Genomic DNA, 19,483 nt, shown 5'->3' with positions numbered 1-19,483 from the left:
AAGACTTGATTTATTATTGTCATCATTTCCAACAGCTGCACATCACCTTGCACTAAGGGATTTTACAAACATCTAATAGCGATGCACTGATGTCCTTCAAGCAATAACATTGTCTGCTTACATCAGTAATCATATTATTATATACGTATATATTTATATTTCTACGTCAACAATCCCATTATATTATGAATATCGTTGTTTCCTTAAATAAAACTCCAATTTCACTAACTATCTTTTACCCACAGACTAAGTTTAGTGGTAGATGGTGCGCCGCGGATGGATACGGCCGCACACCGAAACGCGTGTGTATAAAGATTCCGGTCTATTAAAAGGAAGTCCCTTTCCATTTCCCTGCGTCAGAGAGCAGAAGGGACAACACATTGGTTGCATTTTATTCAAGATTAGTCAACGAAATAAACAAGGTATGTACACGAGTGTTTTTCTTACGCATAGAAGACAGTGTATCCAGTAAATATCAGGGTTATATCGACCCGTATCTGAACTATTCCATGGATGTATCCATGAGAGCTCATGAGTCACACGATAACCTTAGCATCACCACTGTATTGTGGGCTACAGTTAGCATATTATCGTTATCACTTATCTGTCTGCATACATGTCATATAATAATGTATAGTCATTCAACTATGAGCTTGTACATTGTTGTGTACTGACGGGCACTTTGATGCTGAGCGGTGTAAATGCGGTACTCTGCCGCAGTTAGGCCAGGCTTGGATTGCACCAAGGCAGGTGTGGTGGATATGACAACGCTGACTCGGTTTATTTTACGGAGCTAGTCGTGAAAATTCACACTTCATCCGACTGGGTAAGATCATAAAACGCGATCCTCGTGAGAACCCCCGTACCCTCAAAACGTGTTAGTCTAATAATGTGAATGTTACGGTTGGTTTTGCTTAAATTAACGGCCAGTTAACAGTTACGTAACTAACGAAAAACAGCGGTTTTGGTTAATGGTAATGTACGTGTGGCCTTTGGTATATTTTGATTATGGCAGTACGTTCTCTTTTAACGGTTAGGGACTGGTTTTGGTTTTTATCTCTGTTGAAGGGGGACAAATCTGCTGTATAGGAACGTCAGGTTAGTCTCAGTCGCCGTTACATTGTAGCTTTTAACTTAAACTTATTAACGTTTTGCTAGCTAGTGAACGTTTGGTGCCGCATTTCCCGGTGGTGTCGCTATTTTAATCGCTGGCCGTTCCTCAGCACGTGTTTGCGGAGTCCATTGTCTGTCTGTAGGTCGACGCCATGTTGTTTAACGGCTACTTCCGCCGATTTGTAGTAACACGATGGCTGCAATCCAGTTTTATGAAACCGGCTTGTGGGCTTGGATTAATGTATGATAAATGAAACTGAAAGACTACACCCAACACTAACACGAGGGCCTTTAGTTATGTGGTAGTCTTCTGTTGAGAGTCAGAGTTTAGGTCGTCATCCCCTGACGATGTACATTTTTTTTTTTTTTTTTTTAAATTTGTACCTTTTTCAAAACCCAAGGCAATTTACTAGAATATGACCTGATTTCCATTTGTGCAGATGCCTGAAGAAATGCACCAAGAGGAGGAGGCTGAGACCTTTGCCTTCCAGGCAGAGATTGCTCAGCTGATGTCCCTGATCATCAACACCTTCTACTCCAACAAAGAGATCTTCCTCAGGGAGTTGATCTCCAACGCTTCTGATGTAAGTCTTGAAGAGTTTGCCATTGTTGTCTCATCTTACAATATAACTTAAATTATTTCAAGTGCTTCTATAACAATGTATTAATTACTCAAGTTAATAATATAACATACAATGACATGCCTTTGTAAATATCAACTACAGTCTCAATGTATTTTGTTGTGTGTTTACAGGCTTTGGACAAAATCCGCTATGAAAGCTTGACTGATCCCTCCAAGCTGGACAGTGGCAAGGATCTGAAAATTGACATCATCCCCAACAAAGCTGACCGCACCCTGACCCTCATTGACACTGGAATCGGCATGACCAAAGCCGACCTGATTAACAACCTGGGTACCATCGCCAAGTCTGGCACCAAGGCCTTCATGGAGGCCCTGCAGGTACAACGAAACATGATCTAAATTGCAGCATATGGAAGATGAGGCCAAACGGTTTATAGCAAGACGAGAACACTTCCATGTGACCATACACAGTCACAGGCTTAATTTGCAACACTAAGAATGGGGAAAATATACTTCCACTTACAGTTATCATCAGAGTATTAAAGATTGTTTTGAATGCTATATTCTTAGGTTTCAATTAATTTTGTTTCCTTCAGGCTGGAGCTGACATCTCCATGATTGGTCAGTTTGGTGTGGGTTTCTACTCCGCCTACCTTGTTGCTGAGAAGGTGGTTGTCATCACCAAACACAATGATGATGAGCAGTATGCCTGGGAGTCCTCTGCTGGAGGTTCTTTCACCGTCAAGGTCGACAGCGGTACGTGTCCTGGCATAATCTGTCCAACATAAAATGCCAAACAAGCAATAGTTGCAAATACTCAAGTATGAGGACTTGGAACTGGTTTCCTTGGTCTTGCTATAGTAAACTGACTATCTAAGTTTCAAACTGCATAAGACATTTTGGAAACATTGCCATGTATTTTGGAATTGTTATGGGTGTTTTTTCACTATTTTCTGATGGTTTTTATTTTAAAGACCAATCAAAAATAACTGACAGTTTAATCTAATGTAAATAATGGTTAGTTGTAGCCCTGGTTTGTACCTTGCTTGCTTTATTCAACTAGCTGCAGTTCTTGTTGAAAGCCCTAAACAGGACCCTGAAGAAAACAATCTTATTTTAGCTGTTTTTAAACCCATGGACTGTATTTGGCTATGTTAAATGATAGACGCATATAAGTGATGATTTACAATGTAAATTAGTTTTTTTTTTTTTTTTTTTTTTTAAATTAAGCCTTCAGTGGTCTTCCAGACAAAATGCGCTAATGGCTGTACAACTCTGTTGACAGGTGAACCCATTGGCCGTGGAACAAAGATCATCCTGTACCTGAAGGAGGACCAGACGGAGTACATTGAGGAGAAGAGGGTCAAGGAGATTGTGAAGAAGCACTCTCAGTTCATTGGCTACCCCATCACCCTGTTTGTAAGTATTTTAATTCGACTCGCTAGTGTTCCACTTTCCTTTTAGTTCAGGCAGGTTTACTGTTGCCGTCAGTGAAGTTAAACTCAAGTCATTTTGATTTGCAGGTAGAGAAGGAGCGCGACAAGGAGATCAGTGACGATGAGGCAGAGGAAGAAAAGGCAGAGAAAGAGGAGAAAGAGGACGCTGAGGACAAGCCAAAGATTGAGGACGTGGGCTCAGATGATGAGGAGGACTCCAAAGACAAGGACAAGAAGAAGAAAAAGAAGATCAAGGAGAAGTACATCGACCAGGAGGAGCTGAACAAGACCAAGCCCATCTGGACCAGAAACCCTGATGACATCACAAACGAGGAGTATGGCGAGTTCTACAAGAGTCTGACCAATGACTGGGAGGATCACCTGGCTGTCAAGGTAAATGTTGAAAGAGTAAAGCAACTGGTGCATGTGCATATGACTCCGCCAGCACGGTGTGTAAAATGTCAGATTAAAATTAATAAATTAATTTCCCCTTCAGCATTTCTCAGTGGAGGGCCAGCTCGAGTTCCGGGCCCTGCTCTTTATTCCCCGTCGTGCACCTTTTGACCTCTTTGAGAACAAGAAAAAGAAGAATAACATCAAGCTGTACGTGAGGAGAGTCTTTATCATGGACAACTGTGAAGAACTCATCCCAGAGTACCTGAGTAAGTTGATTTACCCCACCCCCTTTGGATTTAAGAAATATTCTCTCAGCTCTGCACTGACTATTACTCTATCTACAAGGAACCTCTTTAACTGCAAAGCGTTTATATGATGATGCACTATGTTAAACTAAACAGTGATTTCTGTTTATTCCAGACTTTGTCCGTGGTGTGGTGGACTCAGAGGACCTGCCCCTCAACATCTCCAGAGAAATGCTGCAGCAGAGCAAGATCCTCAAGGTCATTCGCAAGAACATTGTCAAGAAGTGTCTGGAGCTCTTTGCTGAACTGGCTGAGGACAAGGAGAACTACAAGAAGTTCTATGAAGCATTCTCCAAGAACATCAAGGTATCTAAAATAAACTTGTTGTTTTTCTGTCTTTTGATTTAAAAAATACTTTCAAGCTTTTAATGAGAGTTCCTCCTCCACATTGCATCCCATGGGTCTTCAGTGGATTCATTCCATGGATTCATAAGGTTTACTTTCATTGTTGTGGTTGCTGCTGTTCCAGCCTTAAAGCAGTGTAGTCATAGTTTTTTTGCTTTAGGTCAGCTTCAAACATAGCTGTATTCTCAATCCACTATAAAATTGTATGTAATGAAGCATCAGCTAGTGCACAGAACTTGCTCAACAAGTTACAAGGCTTATGTGCTGTAGACTTGTCACTTAGTTTTGTAGATTAGTCACCTGTTAAATCTATATCCAGTTACCCTAAATCATTAAAACATTACCTGCCTGTGACAAATGGTCTTGTATGTCAACACAATCCACTTGCCCTACACTATGCTTCATATTATAAAACAGAACAGGTAAAAGTAACATTGTTTTCATCTCTGGGGCCTGTATAAAGAAGCAAGTTTAACTCTGTTTACCTGGCTTCACTGGGCCTAACCTGAAAGTGAAATTGTTTGAATAGGGTTTTCATCTAATCATGTAAAGTCTTCCATGTTAAGATAGTTACACTTTTTACTTTTTCAAAAATCCTGAGTTAAACCCAGAGTTTAGTTGGGGAATCGGTTAACCTCGCTTTGATACAGGCCCGTAGTGTTTGGGTTTGTTTTGAGTATTGAACCATTTTCCATTATCGTATCTCTGTAGCTGGGTATCCACGAGGACTCTCAAAACCGCAAGAAGCTGTCTGAGCTGCTGCGTTACCACAGCTCCCAGTCTGGAGATGAGACAACCTCCCTCACAGAGTACCTTTCCCGCATGAAGGAAAACCAGAAGTCCATCTACTACATTACTGGTGAGTCTGTTTCCATAAGTATAGTATAACTATAGCGGCTTACTTAAAAGCAAACCATATTAAATCTGTGAGGTTAACGCTGATCCTCTTTTATTTTGTTCATCTCTAGGTGAGAGCAAGGATCAGGTGGCCAACTCTGCCTTTGTTGAGCGTGTCCGCAAGCGTGGTTTTGAGGTCCTGTACATGACAGAGCCCATTGACGAGTACTGTGTCCAGCAGTTGAAGGAGTTCGATGGCAAGAGTCTGGTCTCTGTTACCAAAGAGGGCCTGGAGCTGCCAGAGGATGAGGAGGAGAAGAAAAAGATGGAGGAGGACAAGGCCAAGTTTGAGAGCCTCTGCAAGCTCATGAAGGAGATCCTTGACAAGAAAGTGGAGAAGGTCGGTGATCCTAATGAACAGTTTTCTGTTTCTTTGTTACTAAAAATTTCTGTTCATAATGTAGGATTTAGGCCCTTAAAGTTCACAACTGCAGTTGACAGTGCTTTGTTTGGTAACAGGTTCCCTAATTCATCCCAACTATTGTGGTGAGTTCATGCAGACTTGGTCTCCTGAGGTGTCCTGTGTTATAAAACATACCCCGAATGATTTGCTGTTTTTCTTAAATGATTTTTGCCTAGTTATGGGTTCCAGGTGATGTGTGGCAATGCTGCGAGTCCAGAACCCTCTGAAAACCTAACTCTGATTTGTAATACTGGTCTAACATATGCCTGGGTTTCAGTTTGCATACTTGGTTTTATAGACTGAAGTTACAATTTCTGAAATTGGTGAACGTTTAACCAATTGGTTTACTTATTTATTTGCCATCATTGTGTTAACATGAAGAGATGCAGACTAGATTTTTTTTTTTTTTTTTTTTTTTTTTAATAATATATATATTAAGGTATAGTAGAACTGGTAAACAAATGGTTGCCCTTGACTTGCTGTTTTGTTATTTCTAACAAGACTGTTCTGCATGTGTTTATTAACTTGAATTCACCTGGTCTTCAATTTCAAGTAGGCTAGCCTGCTGTTCAGACACTATGCATGATGCGTTTGAAGGTGTGTGTTTTGTTTTGTTTTGTTTTAATGTAAAGTCTTAATATCCCCTATTTGGCTGTCTTGTGTAGGTGACAGTGTCCAACAGACTGGTGTCCTCACCCTGCTGCATTGTGACAAGTACTTACGGCTGGACGGCCAACATGGAGAGGATCATGAAGGCCCAGGCACTCAGGGACAACTCCACCATGGGCTACATGATGGCCAAGAAGCACCTGGAGATCAACCCTGACCACCCCATCGTGGAGACTCTCAGGCAGAAGGCTGATGCTGACAAGAACGACAAGGCTGTGAAGGACCTCGTCATCCTACTGTTTGAAACCGCCCTGCTGTCCTCGGGCTTCTCCCTGGACGACCCACAGACCCACTCCAACCGCATCTACAGAATGATCAAGCTCGGACTGGGTAATGACACACTGCAGAAAAACTTGGTACTTACGACACTGTTTACTTGTTTTGATTTCTAACAAATAATCTTTGTACCTCTAGGTATCGATGACGATGATGTTCCAACAGAGGAGGCCACTTCTACGTCCGTCCCAGATGAGATTCCTCCCCTAGAAGGCGATGGTGAAGACGATGCTTCACGCATGGAAGAAGTTGATTAAACCAATCCACCCACCCCCCCTGATTTCTAACACTTAGCCTCACTTTTCAATTGTTCATCCTTAAAACTGCAGTAACTGCAAAACGAATAGTCATTCATGTTGTGTGGTGGACCAGTGTTGCTCTTGTGTCTAGAGCATTACTCTGCAAGACCTTTTTAAGAAAAGCAGTTTTGGTTTTTGCTGTAATAAGTTCATGGTGACAGCACATTTGTTTTAACAAGTACCCTGTTGCACTGAGTTTTAAATGTTGGAGCGGTAAATGTGTGAACATGGGAATGGTACATTCCATTATCAGGTCTGGAGGGTTTGGGAGGTTCTGCTCATGTGCAACACTGCACGCTGCATGGAGAGAGGACTGTATGATTCCTTTGCCTGAGTCCAGGCTTGTCTGTATTCCAAGTCTTGTTTTGCAAAAAATTAAAGATGTAATACCTTAATTGTCTTTTTTTGTTATTTTGTGAGATTAAGATGGATTCAGTTATCTTCCATTGGATTATAATCAACATTTGGGATGTTATTTTATGTTCTGATTTGGAAACTTGTCCTGTCAAAATGGTGTAGGTTGTTCCTCTGAGTGGCAGCTAGGTGGAGACATGCTACAGTTTCAAGTAGTATCAGTCACATTTCTAGGCAAGTTCTTGGTTTTTCAAAGATTTCTATTTCTATTTCTATTTTTTTTTTTTTTTACAACAAAAAAAAAAGTAAATAGCTTTGTTTCATGTCCCAGGGTCTACAAATAGTTGGCCACAAAAAGATTCCATTCCTAAAACAACTTGTTTCTTCAGAAAATAGTGTTTCACTAAAATCAGTCTTTTCAGAAATCCATACATGCTTTGTATTTCCAAGAATGATTTGAGTTTTCACACTGATGAGTGACAAACGGTAAATTATACTTATTGTATAAAATGGCACTGAGGCAAACAAGTCTTAAAAATTAAAATTGTGCCCATACTGGAGGTCAGGAGGATTTTTAAGTCAAACACCTGGTTACATCCTGCTTAGATTGAGTTTCAGTTTGTTTGATTCAAAAGATGATGGTAAGTGCTGTCCCATGACACGATGCTGCCTGAGCTAAAAAAAAAAAAAAAAGAAAATGCTGTATAAGTAGTCTTTTGGATTGTATGATGAACCTACAGGCACTTCATTTAGATTAAATTGTATGATGGTTCACATAACTGAAAATTTGATGTTATGAAATCCTGTTACATAATGTAAGGTCTTTATCTGTTATCAGGAACTGTGTAAATGATCATATGGTTGCTAATATCAATTTCATAAAATGTAAAACCTATGCAAATTTTACTGGCAAGATGTCTTATAGTACATTTATACATGTATCATTTACTATACTACATGTATAGTAAATGATAAACTGAGCATTTAGGAAAGGAAACAAATACACATCATTTCCTGCTAACTTCTCAATCAACATGACATTAAAAAAGCAAGTGGACAGAATTACATTGTAAAACAGACTGCACAAGTTTCTTGAAAGTGAAGTATCAGCAGCTGAAGTCTTTGGGGGAAATGTAAAGCTTGTAGTTTTCCTGGAAGTCATGTGTTTTGTACAAGATTGAGGAGGCGGCAGCTGTTGTTCTGCTCTCATCAGTAAAACAGTGAAGTGTGGGTGTCTGTCCCTCATCAGCACACACTTGCACGCACACACGCTTCAGTCAAAGTGATAGTGGGGGAAATTTAGCTGTGTCATTCAGAAACACCCTGAGGACTTCACGGTTTTTGTGACATCTTAATATAACCACCTTTTTACATTTGCTTCATCGACAAATTCACTGCAGAAGAGACAAATAACATTTTACACATAATACCCATGCACAAGTACTATAATTCCATACATATGTTATACTACTGGGTTATAACACTGTGACAATGGTCTATAGTTATGTAGCATTGGCAGGTGCAAGGATGGCAGAAAGAAAACTACATGCACTTCCATAAGTATTTGGACACTCAAACATTACACCTTTATGCGATTGCTGAACAAACCCATGGGCAGTAATCTGCTGTCATAACAGCTCCCACTCTTTTCTAAAGTCTTTCCAGAAGAGTTTGCAAGGAACCTCGCTTTGAGCATGGGCACAGGGGTTGAGCGAATCAATGCACTGCGCGCAGGTCTTACAGAAATGGTGAAATATTTCTCGTTCATTATGAAGCTGTGTTGGGACTAATCAGACTATGGCAGAGGACCTCGGTAGAGTAGTTGGTCCTTCAATGTGGCCCAGGACGCATTTGCGTTCACACTGCTAAAAGAATGTGCATCACCTCTGAATGTGGTCTGAGTAATCGGATCTCAAATGGGTCAATCAATGCCTCTTGGGTGCAGTCACACCTGTAGTTAAAGCTGTCCACTTGTGATTGGATCACCAGAGACAAATGTCTATACCAGGTCTTAACAGAGCCATTGACAGAAATCAAGATTATACCTTTTAAGGTGTGATCTCTAGGCCACAAGTTGTCAGTTTCTAGTTTGTGATGGAGGAATTTTTGGACTGATGGAGAATGATAATGTATAGAAGAGGCTATACAATATGAGACATCCAGCTGAAATATCTCAACAACCTCTGGATGAATTGCCATAGCATTCGTGGTACCCAGAGGATGAATCCAAATCCCCTGACTTTTTCCTCCAGCACCACCATGAGGTTCATATTTGTGAGTTTAAGACAAACACATTTTCACCCTGCATGATTAACTGCAATAATGTTGGTTATCCCTTAACATTTCCTCTGCTGTCATCAGATCAAAATGTCAGTTTGTTCAATCCTTTGATTTATAACCAAAAATCCAAACATTAGTGACACCTTCACCAGTCTCTGCTGTACTTTGTCTTTGCTTATAATTAGCAAATGTTTGCATGCTAACAGGCTCATCTAAGATGAAGCTAATCGACATTATACCAGCTAAGCATCAACATGTTAGCATGATGAGATTAGCTTTTAGCTCAAAGCACTGCTGTTCCCAAGCACAGCTTCACAGAGCTGCTAGCATGGCTGTGGACTCTTAATTAGGGATGAACTTTGAAGCTCAAGAATGACATGGACAATAAATCTTCAGCATGCTCAGAGAAAAAGGCAGTTCATATCATGGGAATCTCTGATCTTCTGATGATCATATGATGTGATCGAAAGTTCCACAACAGCTACTGCGTGGATCTTGTGGTGAGATAATTTTTTTTTGTTGACTACTGTTTCCAAAGTAAACAATGAAATTTCAGGCTCAATCATTGTATGTATTATGCACAGCATTGTTCACACTATATGGTATAATGTTATTTTAATTGGTGCAAGAGCTACTAAAATTATGTTTAGAATCTGTTTTAAACTTGAATTTATATGAGGAGATATTGTCAGTTGCAGCAGAAAATAACTGATTGTACCTTTGAGGGTGATTGGCTGATGCAATCTTGGTGTTTTGTTAGGTAGAGATGTTGGTTTTATGCAGGATGCTGATGTCTAGAACCAAAAGGTTACACAGCATGACAAATATCTGAATACAAATGGTATATCTTCATCTAAAATCAAATTTATGTGGGTGTATCAAACTGTTTTGTTTTTATTATGTAACTCATTGTTGTGTAATAAGTTTTTTCATATCGATTCATTGAAATCTGAGATATGTTTTTCTGTTTTATTTCCAGTTTTGATGAGTTTGGTCAAAGGTTGTAGAGAAAATGAATATCTTTTTAAGAATACAGGGTCTAGTGTGAAAAAAAGTTAAATGCAAATTAGGCAACTAGGAAATATCCTGCCAGGTGACTTAAAAGGTCCATCTGAGTCTATAGTAAAGTCTTTTTCTAGAAATTTCCTGGTAAAGTTCAAGACTCAGCACAGGTTTCCCTCATGAAGTTGAAAGATACATCTGATCTGACTTGCCTTTCTTTTAACAAAAGACTTCCTGTGGAAACATTTGAGCCTCTTGTGTAAATCTGCTTTCAACCCACAGATGCTGAGTGCATTAATTGGGGGAGGAGGAGGGGGGGGGGGGTTCCTGGGGATACAGTGGGCTGTGATGTGTAACAGTGTCACAGTTTTTAATGCGTCTTGTGACCTTTCCAGCCTGTCGTCTCTTCTTCCTCGTTTAATGTGTGTCTCCCTTCAGTGCATGCTGCCAGTGAAGAAATGCCAAAAAATCGGCTTAAAATGTGTGGATTGGTAGGCTGCATGACCTACTTAGATGTAGTTCTTGTTCAGTGAAACAGACTTGACCGTTTTCTTTGATTTGATCCAAATTATTCTGGACCAACTTGAGAGTTTAGTTTATATGTTTGTCTATACATGTGCCTCTGCATATTTCATTTCAGTTCTATTCACGTCAGTCAATAGATACCTTAGTGTAACGGATCCCAACAGATAAGGGGGTGGTTTTTGTATCAGTGAATAACAAGATCTGTAGATAACATGAGATAAAAAGGTTTAACCATAGAATTACAATATATGCAACCACACCATCCTGCAGGCCTGTGTGCAAACATATTGTTGTGTAATTTAGTTTCAATGACATTTTCAATTTTAAATGCCAGGAAAAAAGGAAATCACTACTCATGATCTGGGACAGTTTTGGTACACACACATCAGGCATAGTGTCACTTCTCATATTTGACAGCACTTTGTAAATACTAGAGACAGGAACAGGATTAACACCCACACTGAGTAGGAAGGAAGCAAAACGTATAGATAAAAGGCCTACCCAAGACAAATAAAAACCTCTATCTTGAAGAATAAAAAACAGCAACCCACAAAAACGATAACCTTTATGACAAGGTGTAAGAGAGTAGAGAGTCACACATGGTCTACCTCACTGTATTTATGTTCCACATGTGCAGTAAAGGAGTGCGTGGTGGTGGACTAAAGGTTAGTAAGGCTGCCTTGTGGTCATGCTGCTGCTTGTGCACATCCCAATAAACAATTTAAAAGAAAGTTTTGACATTCTGGGAAATGCACTTATTTGGTTTCTTGCCAAGAGTTTGACACCAGTCCCATGTCTGTAGCTACCTCCAGCTAATTTAGCTTAACATAAAGACTGGAAATAAGGGGGGAAACAGCTAGCCTGGTTCTGTCCAAAACTAACAACATCCACTTGCTAGCACCTGTAAAGCTCACAAATTCACACATTTAATCTCATTTGTGAAACTGAATTATAAAAATGATCATTTGAGACAGCAGATATGAACTTAAAAGGAATATTTAACAAATTATGGGCGAGGATAAATATAAAAAAAAATGAATGCATTTCAACAAAGGGAGTGAATGTATGGAGCAATGTTGAGAATCAATTAGAAATGTGTAGTACAATTAATAGATGTAAAAGATTAAAAAAATAAGGTGATAGGTATATAATATAAGACACTTGTTTGATATCCTATTATAACCTGTTTGTGTGCAACAATAAGATCTGGTATGTGTAGCCATGTGTATACAGTATATAGATACGATCCAGACGGTCCAGGAAGTTACTGGTCCTGGGAAGGAAGTAGTCCAACACATAACCCCTATAAAATACAGTTTGCGATTTTTTTTTGCGCATTTGTTTTTGTACTGACAAAAGAAACAAGATATACAACACGACTAAAGATTTAAAGCTGCTGATAAGGGGGGATTTTTACCTTTGAACATAGCTAGGCTAATTGTTTCTATATTTGTTTCTGTTCAAACTTAGATAACAAAATCCATCTACCAGTGCTTCCACAGCTCACTAATTAAAACATTATTTATTTTTTTGTTGTATCTGTACAAATAGTGCCATGTAATAACATTTCTTTTGTTTTACAGGGTGGGACTATTTCTTGGCAGGAAGCTGTTGGCAGGCAAGCAGTGGAGACTGTAATAGTGTGGCAGATAAGTTCTTGTACAACGACAAACTGTCATTCTCACAGTTTTGTATGGGTTATCAAATTATACTAGTGTTCATTAGTGAGCTTTAGAAGTGCTGGTAGGCACATTTTGTTAACTCTCGAGGGAAGTCCATTTCCAGTCTTTATGCTAAGCTAAGTTAGCCAGCGGTAGTTTCATATTTAGCATACAGATATAAGAGTGGTATTAATTTGCTCAATGAGGTATGGGCGGAAAACAAAGACAGTTTCGGGAAGCTCCCAAGTGATTGCAGGCATTGCTGAAACAGTCAAATGTTCATGCTAGCTAATAAAAGTTCCAACAAAAACACTCAGCTTGTGTCATCCCTGCAGTCAGAGCGAGAGCCCAAAGTGACTGGTCCGACTGGGGGCTGAAAGTGGACATCTGCACGTCTCTTTTACCCCTCTCACTTTTCGTTTGCCATTTGCATTTTAAAAATTGGATTGGTGGCGCTGACATTGTGACGCACTACTCCAAACCAGATGGGGTGTAGGATGTTGTGAAATGAGAGGTGCAGGGAAAGTCCCCCATCGAGCAGCTGTGACATTGATAAACGAGGGGGAAATGTTTTCTTACAGTTCACAGTCAAACCCAATCTTCATTTTGATGTTAAGTGAATCATAATAGTGGTCTGGTTTACGAATCGGAGCGGCAACAGCACCTCAGATGTTTCGATTAAAGTATGCTGTCTTCATGAGACTGGAGAGTAGAAGGACTATGGAGAGATGGCAGAGAGAAAATTAAGTGTGTGATTTGAACCAAAAACCTGCAGTCATGGTAAAGGCATCCTCCTCAAGCCACAGGGTAACTGCATGTAAACCTGTAACACAGGAACAAAACAATGTGCTGTTATAAGATCAGTGCTCATGCTCAGTTTTTTTTATGAAGGCACATCATGTACTTTAAAACATACTTGCAGATCACACCCAACCAACTCTTTTTAGGCGTTGGCCCTGTTTACCTGAGCCTCTTTATTCCCTTAAATTACTTGTGAATAACCCCAAACCAACCTCTAATCAAGATCCTAGTTATTGGGCCATAGCAAAGATGGAACCCACACCTAGAGATTTAACTTTCCAGCCACATATAAGGAACATACCTACTGTAACTGTCAATTATTTAAACCGTATTGCCAAGGTCAGACATGCAGAGAAGCTTATGTCATGCTTTTATTACAAGTAGGCTGGAGTACTGCAGTTCATTGTTCACTGGTCTCCTCAAAAAAACAGTATATACAGCTCATACAGAACACCCCTGCAAGAGGAACACAGAACATCACTCCTAAGCAAAACTGTTTGAACTGGCCTCCAGTTACATAAAGATGAGAGTCTTGTACTTGTCTATAAAAGTATTCATGGTCTTGTCCCAACTATTTGGCTCATATGCAGGAAACGTGTGTATCTGGTAGAGCCCTTACAGCCACCGACTCTGCTGCTCACTAAACTGAAAACAAAGACAAAAGACCTGTGATGAATCTGCCATCTGTAGATTTGGATCCAGACCTGTATAAAAAAAAGAAAAAGAAAAAGAAAGTTGTTTCAAATGTCTCTTTTCTTTTGATTTCAGTCATTCTTCTTAATGTGAAGCACTTTGAGCTGCATTTCGTGAACAAATAATCATTGAGAATGATTCACATGTATTTACCTGCGAAACAGCACTGACCACACAGCAAATCCTTTGGCACAATGGCAAACAGTAAAATCAAACCTCTGCACTTCACAGCTTTAAGTTAATTTAATATGTTTTATTAATAATCCAGAAATAGTAGAATGATAAAAACAAGGAACCAGTAACATTGCATTTCCCTTGTATGCATTCTCTTATGCATTTTATCTTCACATCCTCGTGACAGCAATGAGCATCATCAACATCCATTCAGTATTCCTCCAGACATTCACATGGAACGGTGAAACACGTGAAGCAGTCCTTTTACAAAAGTACACAACAGACAAGTTGGTTGGAAATAAACAATGACTTTCAGATATATTTACATGATTTTTTTGCCCATTTTTAAAAACATTGAGTAGAATCTGTGTTGTGAAGACAACAAAAGAATTATCTTAAAATAATGCAGAGCAAAAAGTACCAACAGCAGCATCTGATTCAGTGACGTCAGAGCAAAACTATACAATTTGTAAGTAGTGCACTCTTATTACACAAACTGTTGTTTATCACTCTCTATTACAGATGGCAGCCTCTGGAACATGTTAATATACCTTAAATTAAACAGTAATGTATGCACCGTGTATTCAGGCAATGTTTACCACTTTACAAGATAAAATCCAACATGAAGACACAAAGGCCCCTGCTCTCCAACATGGAGGACTGTGAGATCAGTGTCTGGCTATTGTGACTGAAAGATAACCTAATGGACAGAAAGCATTGTCTTTATGAAAGCAGAGTGTTTGGTTGCAATGTTTAAGATAAAGTTTAGAAGGGGCGTTGTCATAAAATTCATGTCAAAATTTTAATGCTTCACCATACAGCTAACAAGCCTTTCCCTGGATCACGGGAACCCTCCACTGGCTGCACAAGCCACATATTGTGGTCTAAGAAAAACTATTCTACCATTAAACTGTGAAATAGCTGAAGAGGCAGTTTGTAGATTGCAGTTTGGGACTTGTGTATTAGACAATCTTACAGGCACTCAAATCACATGGACCCCTTGGGGGCATCTTGGTGTAAGAGTCAAAACTGCAGAATCCCTTTCTGTACCATTGCTAACAAAAATAAAAACCAATGGAAAAGAACAGAACAGTAAAAAAAACAAAAACAGACCTAACAGATAGACACAAATAGACAAAAAGCACCACAGAAAACGTGGTCTCAGTTCCCAGTTTAGTGTGACTTTGGAGTGCTACACCTTCTGTGCAATTGGCTGCGCTGACCGTCGGCCTGACTTCATGCGGCTACGTGCATACACCCGCAGGAAAAGTGCCAGGAAAACGACGGCAACACCAAATCCACCTACAATGGTGACAGCGTGGCCGTAAAGGAAACAGGAGAGGAGAATGGCGATGGCCTGCCTCAGGGTCATGATGATGGTGAAGACGGCAGCACCGAACTGGTTGATGGTGTAGAAGATGAAGAGCTGGCCACATGCTGAACACACGGACAGCAACACGGCATGAAAGGCAAACTCAGAGTGACGCGTCATGAAGGCCAGCGAGTCGAAGAAGGCGCCCTGCTCCAGCAGCGAGCCGACGGTGAAGAGGCAGGAGAACAGGTTGACTCCAAACATCATCTGCACTGATGACATCTTGTACTTGAACAGGTTGTCCTGCCAGTTGGAGGTGAAGCTGTCGAAGACGATGTAGCCAACCAGGATGATGATCCCGCTGAAGGTGGTGACGGTGGACGGGTGCTTGCTGGTCGTGCTGGACAGCAGGAACATGCTGACACCCACTGAGATCAGCACGGCGGTGAAGTACTCCCAATATTCATAGCTCTTACGGGAGACGATCTTGCCCATAAGCATGACAGGAATGACTTTAGAGGCCTTGGCCAAGACTTGCGTGGGGAAGCTGATGTATTTGAGGGCCTCGTACTGGCACCAGCTGCTCAGGATGTTGGAGAGTGAGGCAAAGGAGTACTTGTACATCGGTGCTCCGTGGCGAGGTTGCTTAAACAGGACGCACCAGAGGCCCGACACGGTCAGAGCCAGGATACGGTTCATGAAGACCAAGAACTGGGAGTCCTTGAATTTCTCTCCCTGGTCCTCTGGAGTCGTGGCCCCATAGGAACGAGTCATCACCCTCTCCTGCAGGACACCCCATGTCAGGTACGATGCCTAAGAATAAAAATATTGATTTAAGCTTGTCAAGGACAGTGATCATGTTAGATATTTTTTAGCAGTAGAAATGATGTTAAAAATTTGAGCACTGAGGTTCACTCTTGACCTTTGAGCTTAGACTTTCTCACATACACTGATAAAAACTGTTGCATTGTGCGGTTCGGCTTTCTTTTGGCTGAATGTCACTATCTACGTTAAGTGTGGGCAGAAACACAAAGAGGGAATTTTGAACTAAAAAGACTAACTTTGGTTATGGCTTTAACAGTGGATTTTGTTCCCCTTTTTTTTTTTTTTTTTTTTTTTTTTTTTTTTTTTTACAGTGTAGTCACACTAGGATGGGTATCAGCAACCTCTAACTCTGTCAACATACATATGGCATGTTAATACTGTAGTAAAGCAGCATAACTCATCTTTTCAGTCACTTTTGGGCAGGGGACGTAAACATTACACTGACCAGCAGTTTCCTATTTACACCTCCAGCAGACATTGAGTGCCTTTATTACCAGCCACAAGCCAGGGGGCTGGTATTGTTTTTTCCCTTATGAGTCTATTGTGTGTGTGTGTCATCATAGAAAAATGTGGTCCTGGAGACACCTTACTGTAGCGGGGACTACCACAGCTTTGTCTGTGGACAAATCTTGTCACCATGATGAGGTTAGGGTTGAACTATGCAAGATAAAGTCATGACATTTTACAGGTGTGTAGTTGAGATCAAAAATAAGGCCAAGTTTAAAGAAGTGTGTGGTCCAACCAATGAATACTAAGTAGTCATGTAATGTAGTAATAACTACTGAATACTCATGGGTCAGAACATAAACATGTGACGGACGTCGCAGCTAGTCTGATCCCATCAGAAGATGGTCTGTTTTTTAATTTGGAGTCATGTTTCTGGCCACCTGCCAAATTTTAGTTGAATATTACCTCTCCGCGCTCCGTTTTGGTCTCCACCAACTTCTGAGGAAACACCTGGCTCTTTAGCTCTTAAATGCAACACTGTGTGTATCAGCCAGCCTGTCTGCTGTTTGAGGTACAGGTAGGTTAGGTAGAGCTGAGGGGAACTGCAGAGTAGGTAATAATTTGGGTTTGTTACTACTAGTGACATCCTTTCACATAACATATAAATGTTTGGTCCATTGTTAATATTAAAATTAAAATATTGATTAGTGCAGCTTTATCCTTTAATGTAGAGCTTGATTTCATAGATGGCGACGTTTTCTTAACTCGCACTTTCCTTCAAATAAACATCAATGAAGCATCATATTTAAAATAGCCAGTGAGCTGAGAGCAGACCAGGCTGTGGCTATAATCACACTTAAATTAACCAAACATAAAACAACCCTCCCAGCAGCTGCACAGCACAAAAAACTCAATTATTGGTGGTATTATAGGGATTAGGCCACATGCAGCTTTATGTATTCAACGGCTGTATTTCTTGGGAGGAAACCCCACCTGAAGTCCAGCAGCACAAAAGATTAACTTGATGGCCTGTCTGATTGACGAGCCTGAATCTCCCTCGTTCCTGGGTGCAACTGACAACATCATCCAAAGAACCTGTTTTGGCCTCATTGCCAAACACGCAGGTTCTTTATGACAGGGTAGCAGATCCCACTACCTGAAAGTAAGGAAACAGAGAAATAATGAACCTGATATCAAGGTGGTCAGGAAGACACTATAACTACTAATGTGTTGTTCTTTAAGTGGTATACATTCCAAATTAGATGTGTGTGTTTTTCTCATGAGCCCAAACCTGTTTCCAAGTAATTGGTGCGCTTGAAGTAGCTAATGAGGAGGTAGCCAGGGATGATGATGGTGGAGTATCCCAGCAATGTTGACGAGGAAGCGGAAGAGCCAGACATCGTGCCAGCCTTCCAGTAGTGATGACTCTTCTGCAGCCACAGTAGAAGGGAAGAGAAGCAACACAAGTGCGGGCCAAACCTTAAGGGAGTAACACAATATAAGATATAGTGGAAATACAATTACATTTCTAAATGCTAAACTAATATTTGACAGGCAAGGTATTTGTGTGTTTTGCTCGAGTGAAGGGATGGATCAACACAACTGCGAGAATGTAACCCTCAGGTTTGGCAGGGCAACTACTACTCAACACTTTCACGATATCAAGTGACAAACTCTGACTAATTTGTCTCTGTAATATGCTGTTAATATATACATATCAATACATAAAGACAATACATTTTACATACCTTATATAGGTTATGTAAGATGAATAAAATCGCACTGAAGCATTTGGAATCAATATATTGTACTATATTTGTACTTTCCGACACCTTGACAGGATGACTATAGGTATAGGAGGTGTTTCTTTCCTATGTGGATTGGGACCCATCACTCCAGCAGAGGAATGTCATCTTGCTTTAAAACAGACGTCTTGAAGCAGAAGCAACACAAGGGTGCTGCCCTGGGCAGACATTTTGCAATGAGATGAATAATAATGGCTACTCTAGAAATGTGTGTTTCACTTATAAAGTGGGGAGTTTGGAAGAAAAGATTTTAAAAAATAGATTCAGCAGAAGCTAAAATAGCCAAACCTTTGGTCGAAGGTTGAGTAACATTCAAAAAACATTGGATACTACACTTCCCATAATGCAACACAATAGCATCTTTCATTAGACCCTTCCTGCCATGTCTTTTCTAACTTCGCCCAGTTTGTAATACAGGGTTTATGTTGAAGTCTCCAAGCTGTAGCTGACATGACCCTGAGGAAATCATTGGGGTTATTCCTCAGAACACTCTCAAAGTACACTACACAACAACTGTTTGGACAAGCCCAGTATAACTACCCATGGATGACAAAGCAATCTTTAGACAACATGCTTACAAGGACATATTGGATCATTTAGCAAAATTGGCTCTATTGGGGAAGCTACTGAATGTATGGAATCATGTAAAACAAAGCATAAACCTGTTCAGCTAACCATGTAGAAATTAGATGACTTCCCCTCGCCTTAAGTAGCAAGTAAACTTAAGTAGCACTGGTAACATCAAGCGCACCTTGAGGTGAACCCCCTAGCTTACAGTGAAAGAGGTGTGGTCCTTGTATCGTGGACTTACTGAGTGTGTATCACCATTCGGAGCGAGGCTGGGCCCTCCTCCCAGGGGGAGCGGGAGGGGTGCATTGTGCT

General features: G+C 40.4%; 2 protein-coding genes across 2 annotated transcripts in view; one reads left to right on the top strand and one right to left on the bottom strand.

The window, feature by feature from the left end:
* The first annotated feature begins 330 nt into the window (after positions 1-330).
* hsp90ab1 (heat shock protein 90 alpha family class B member 1) lies at positions 331-7,117 on the top strand. The gene is made up of 12 exons (XM_022764174.1): positions 331-422; positions 1,554-1,697; positions 1,868-2,074; positions 2,293-2,452; positions 2,982-3,115; positions 3,220-3,525; positions 3,629-3,794; positions 3,949-4,139; positions 4,890-5,037; positions 5,147-5,415; positions 6,144-6,477; positions 6,562-7,117. Exons 2-12 carry the CDS (start codon positions 1,554-1,556, stop codon positions 6,678-6,680), a joined length of 2,178 nt encoding a protein of 725 aa, XP_022619895.1. The 5' UTR covers positions 331-422; the 3' UTR covers positions 6,681-7,117.
* A 7,153-nt stretch (positions 7,118-14,270) lies between these two features.
* The window catches only part of slc35b2 (solute carrier family 35 member B2), a 10,459-nt gene continuing 5,246 nt past the window's right edge, over positions 14,271-19,483 (bottom strand). Inside the window, 6 exon segments of the mRNA XM_022765902.1 lie at positions 14,271-16,337; positions 17,790-17,873; positions 17,875-17,922; positions 17,924-17,952; positions 18,088-18,166; positions 18,168-18,331. Of these exon segments, the coding sequence (XP_022621623.1) occupies positions 15,405-16,337; positions 17,790-17,873; positions 17,875-17,922; positions 17,924-17,952; positions 18,088-18,166; positions 18,168-18,331 (1,337 nt within the window). The 3' untranslated portion in view covers positions 14,271-15,404.

The sequence above is a fragment of the Seriola dumerili genome, unplaced genomic scaffold (genome assembly GCF_002260705.1).
Source record: "Seriola dumerili isolate Sdu_G_001 unplaced genomic scaffold, Sdu_1.0 BDQW01000025.1, whole genome shotgun sequence".
Taxonomy (NCBI): domain Eukaryota; kingdom Metazoa; phylum Chordata; class Actinopteri; order Carangiformes; family Carangidae; genus Seriola; species Seriola dumerili.
Note: the sequence above shows the minus strand (reverse complement) of the source record. Positions and strands in the feature narration are given on the sequence as shown.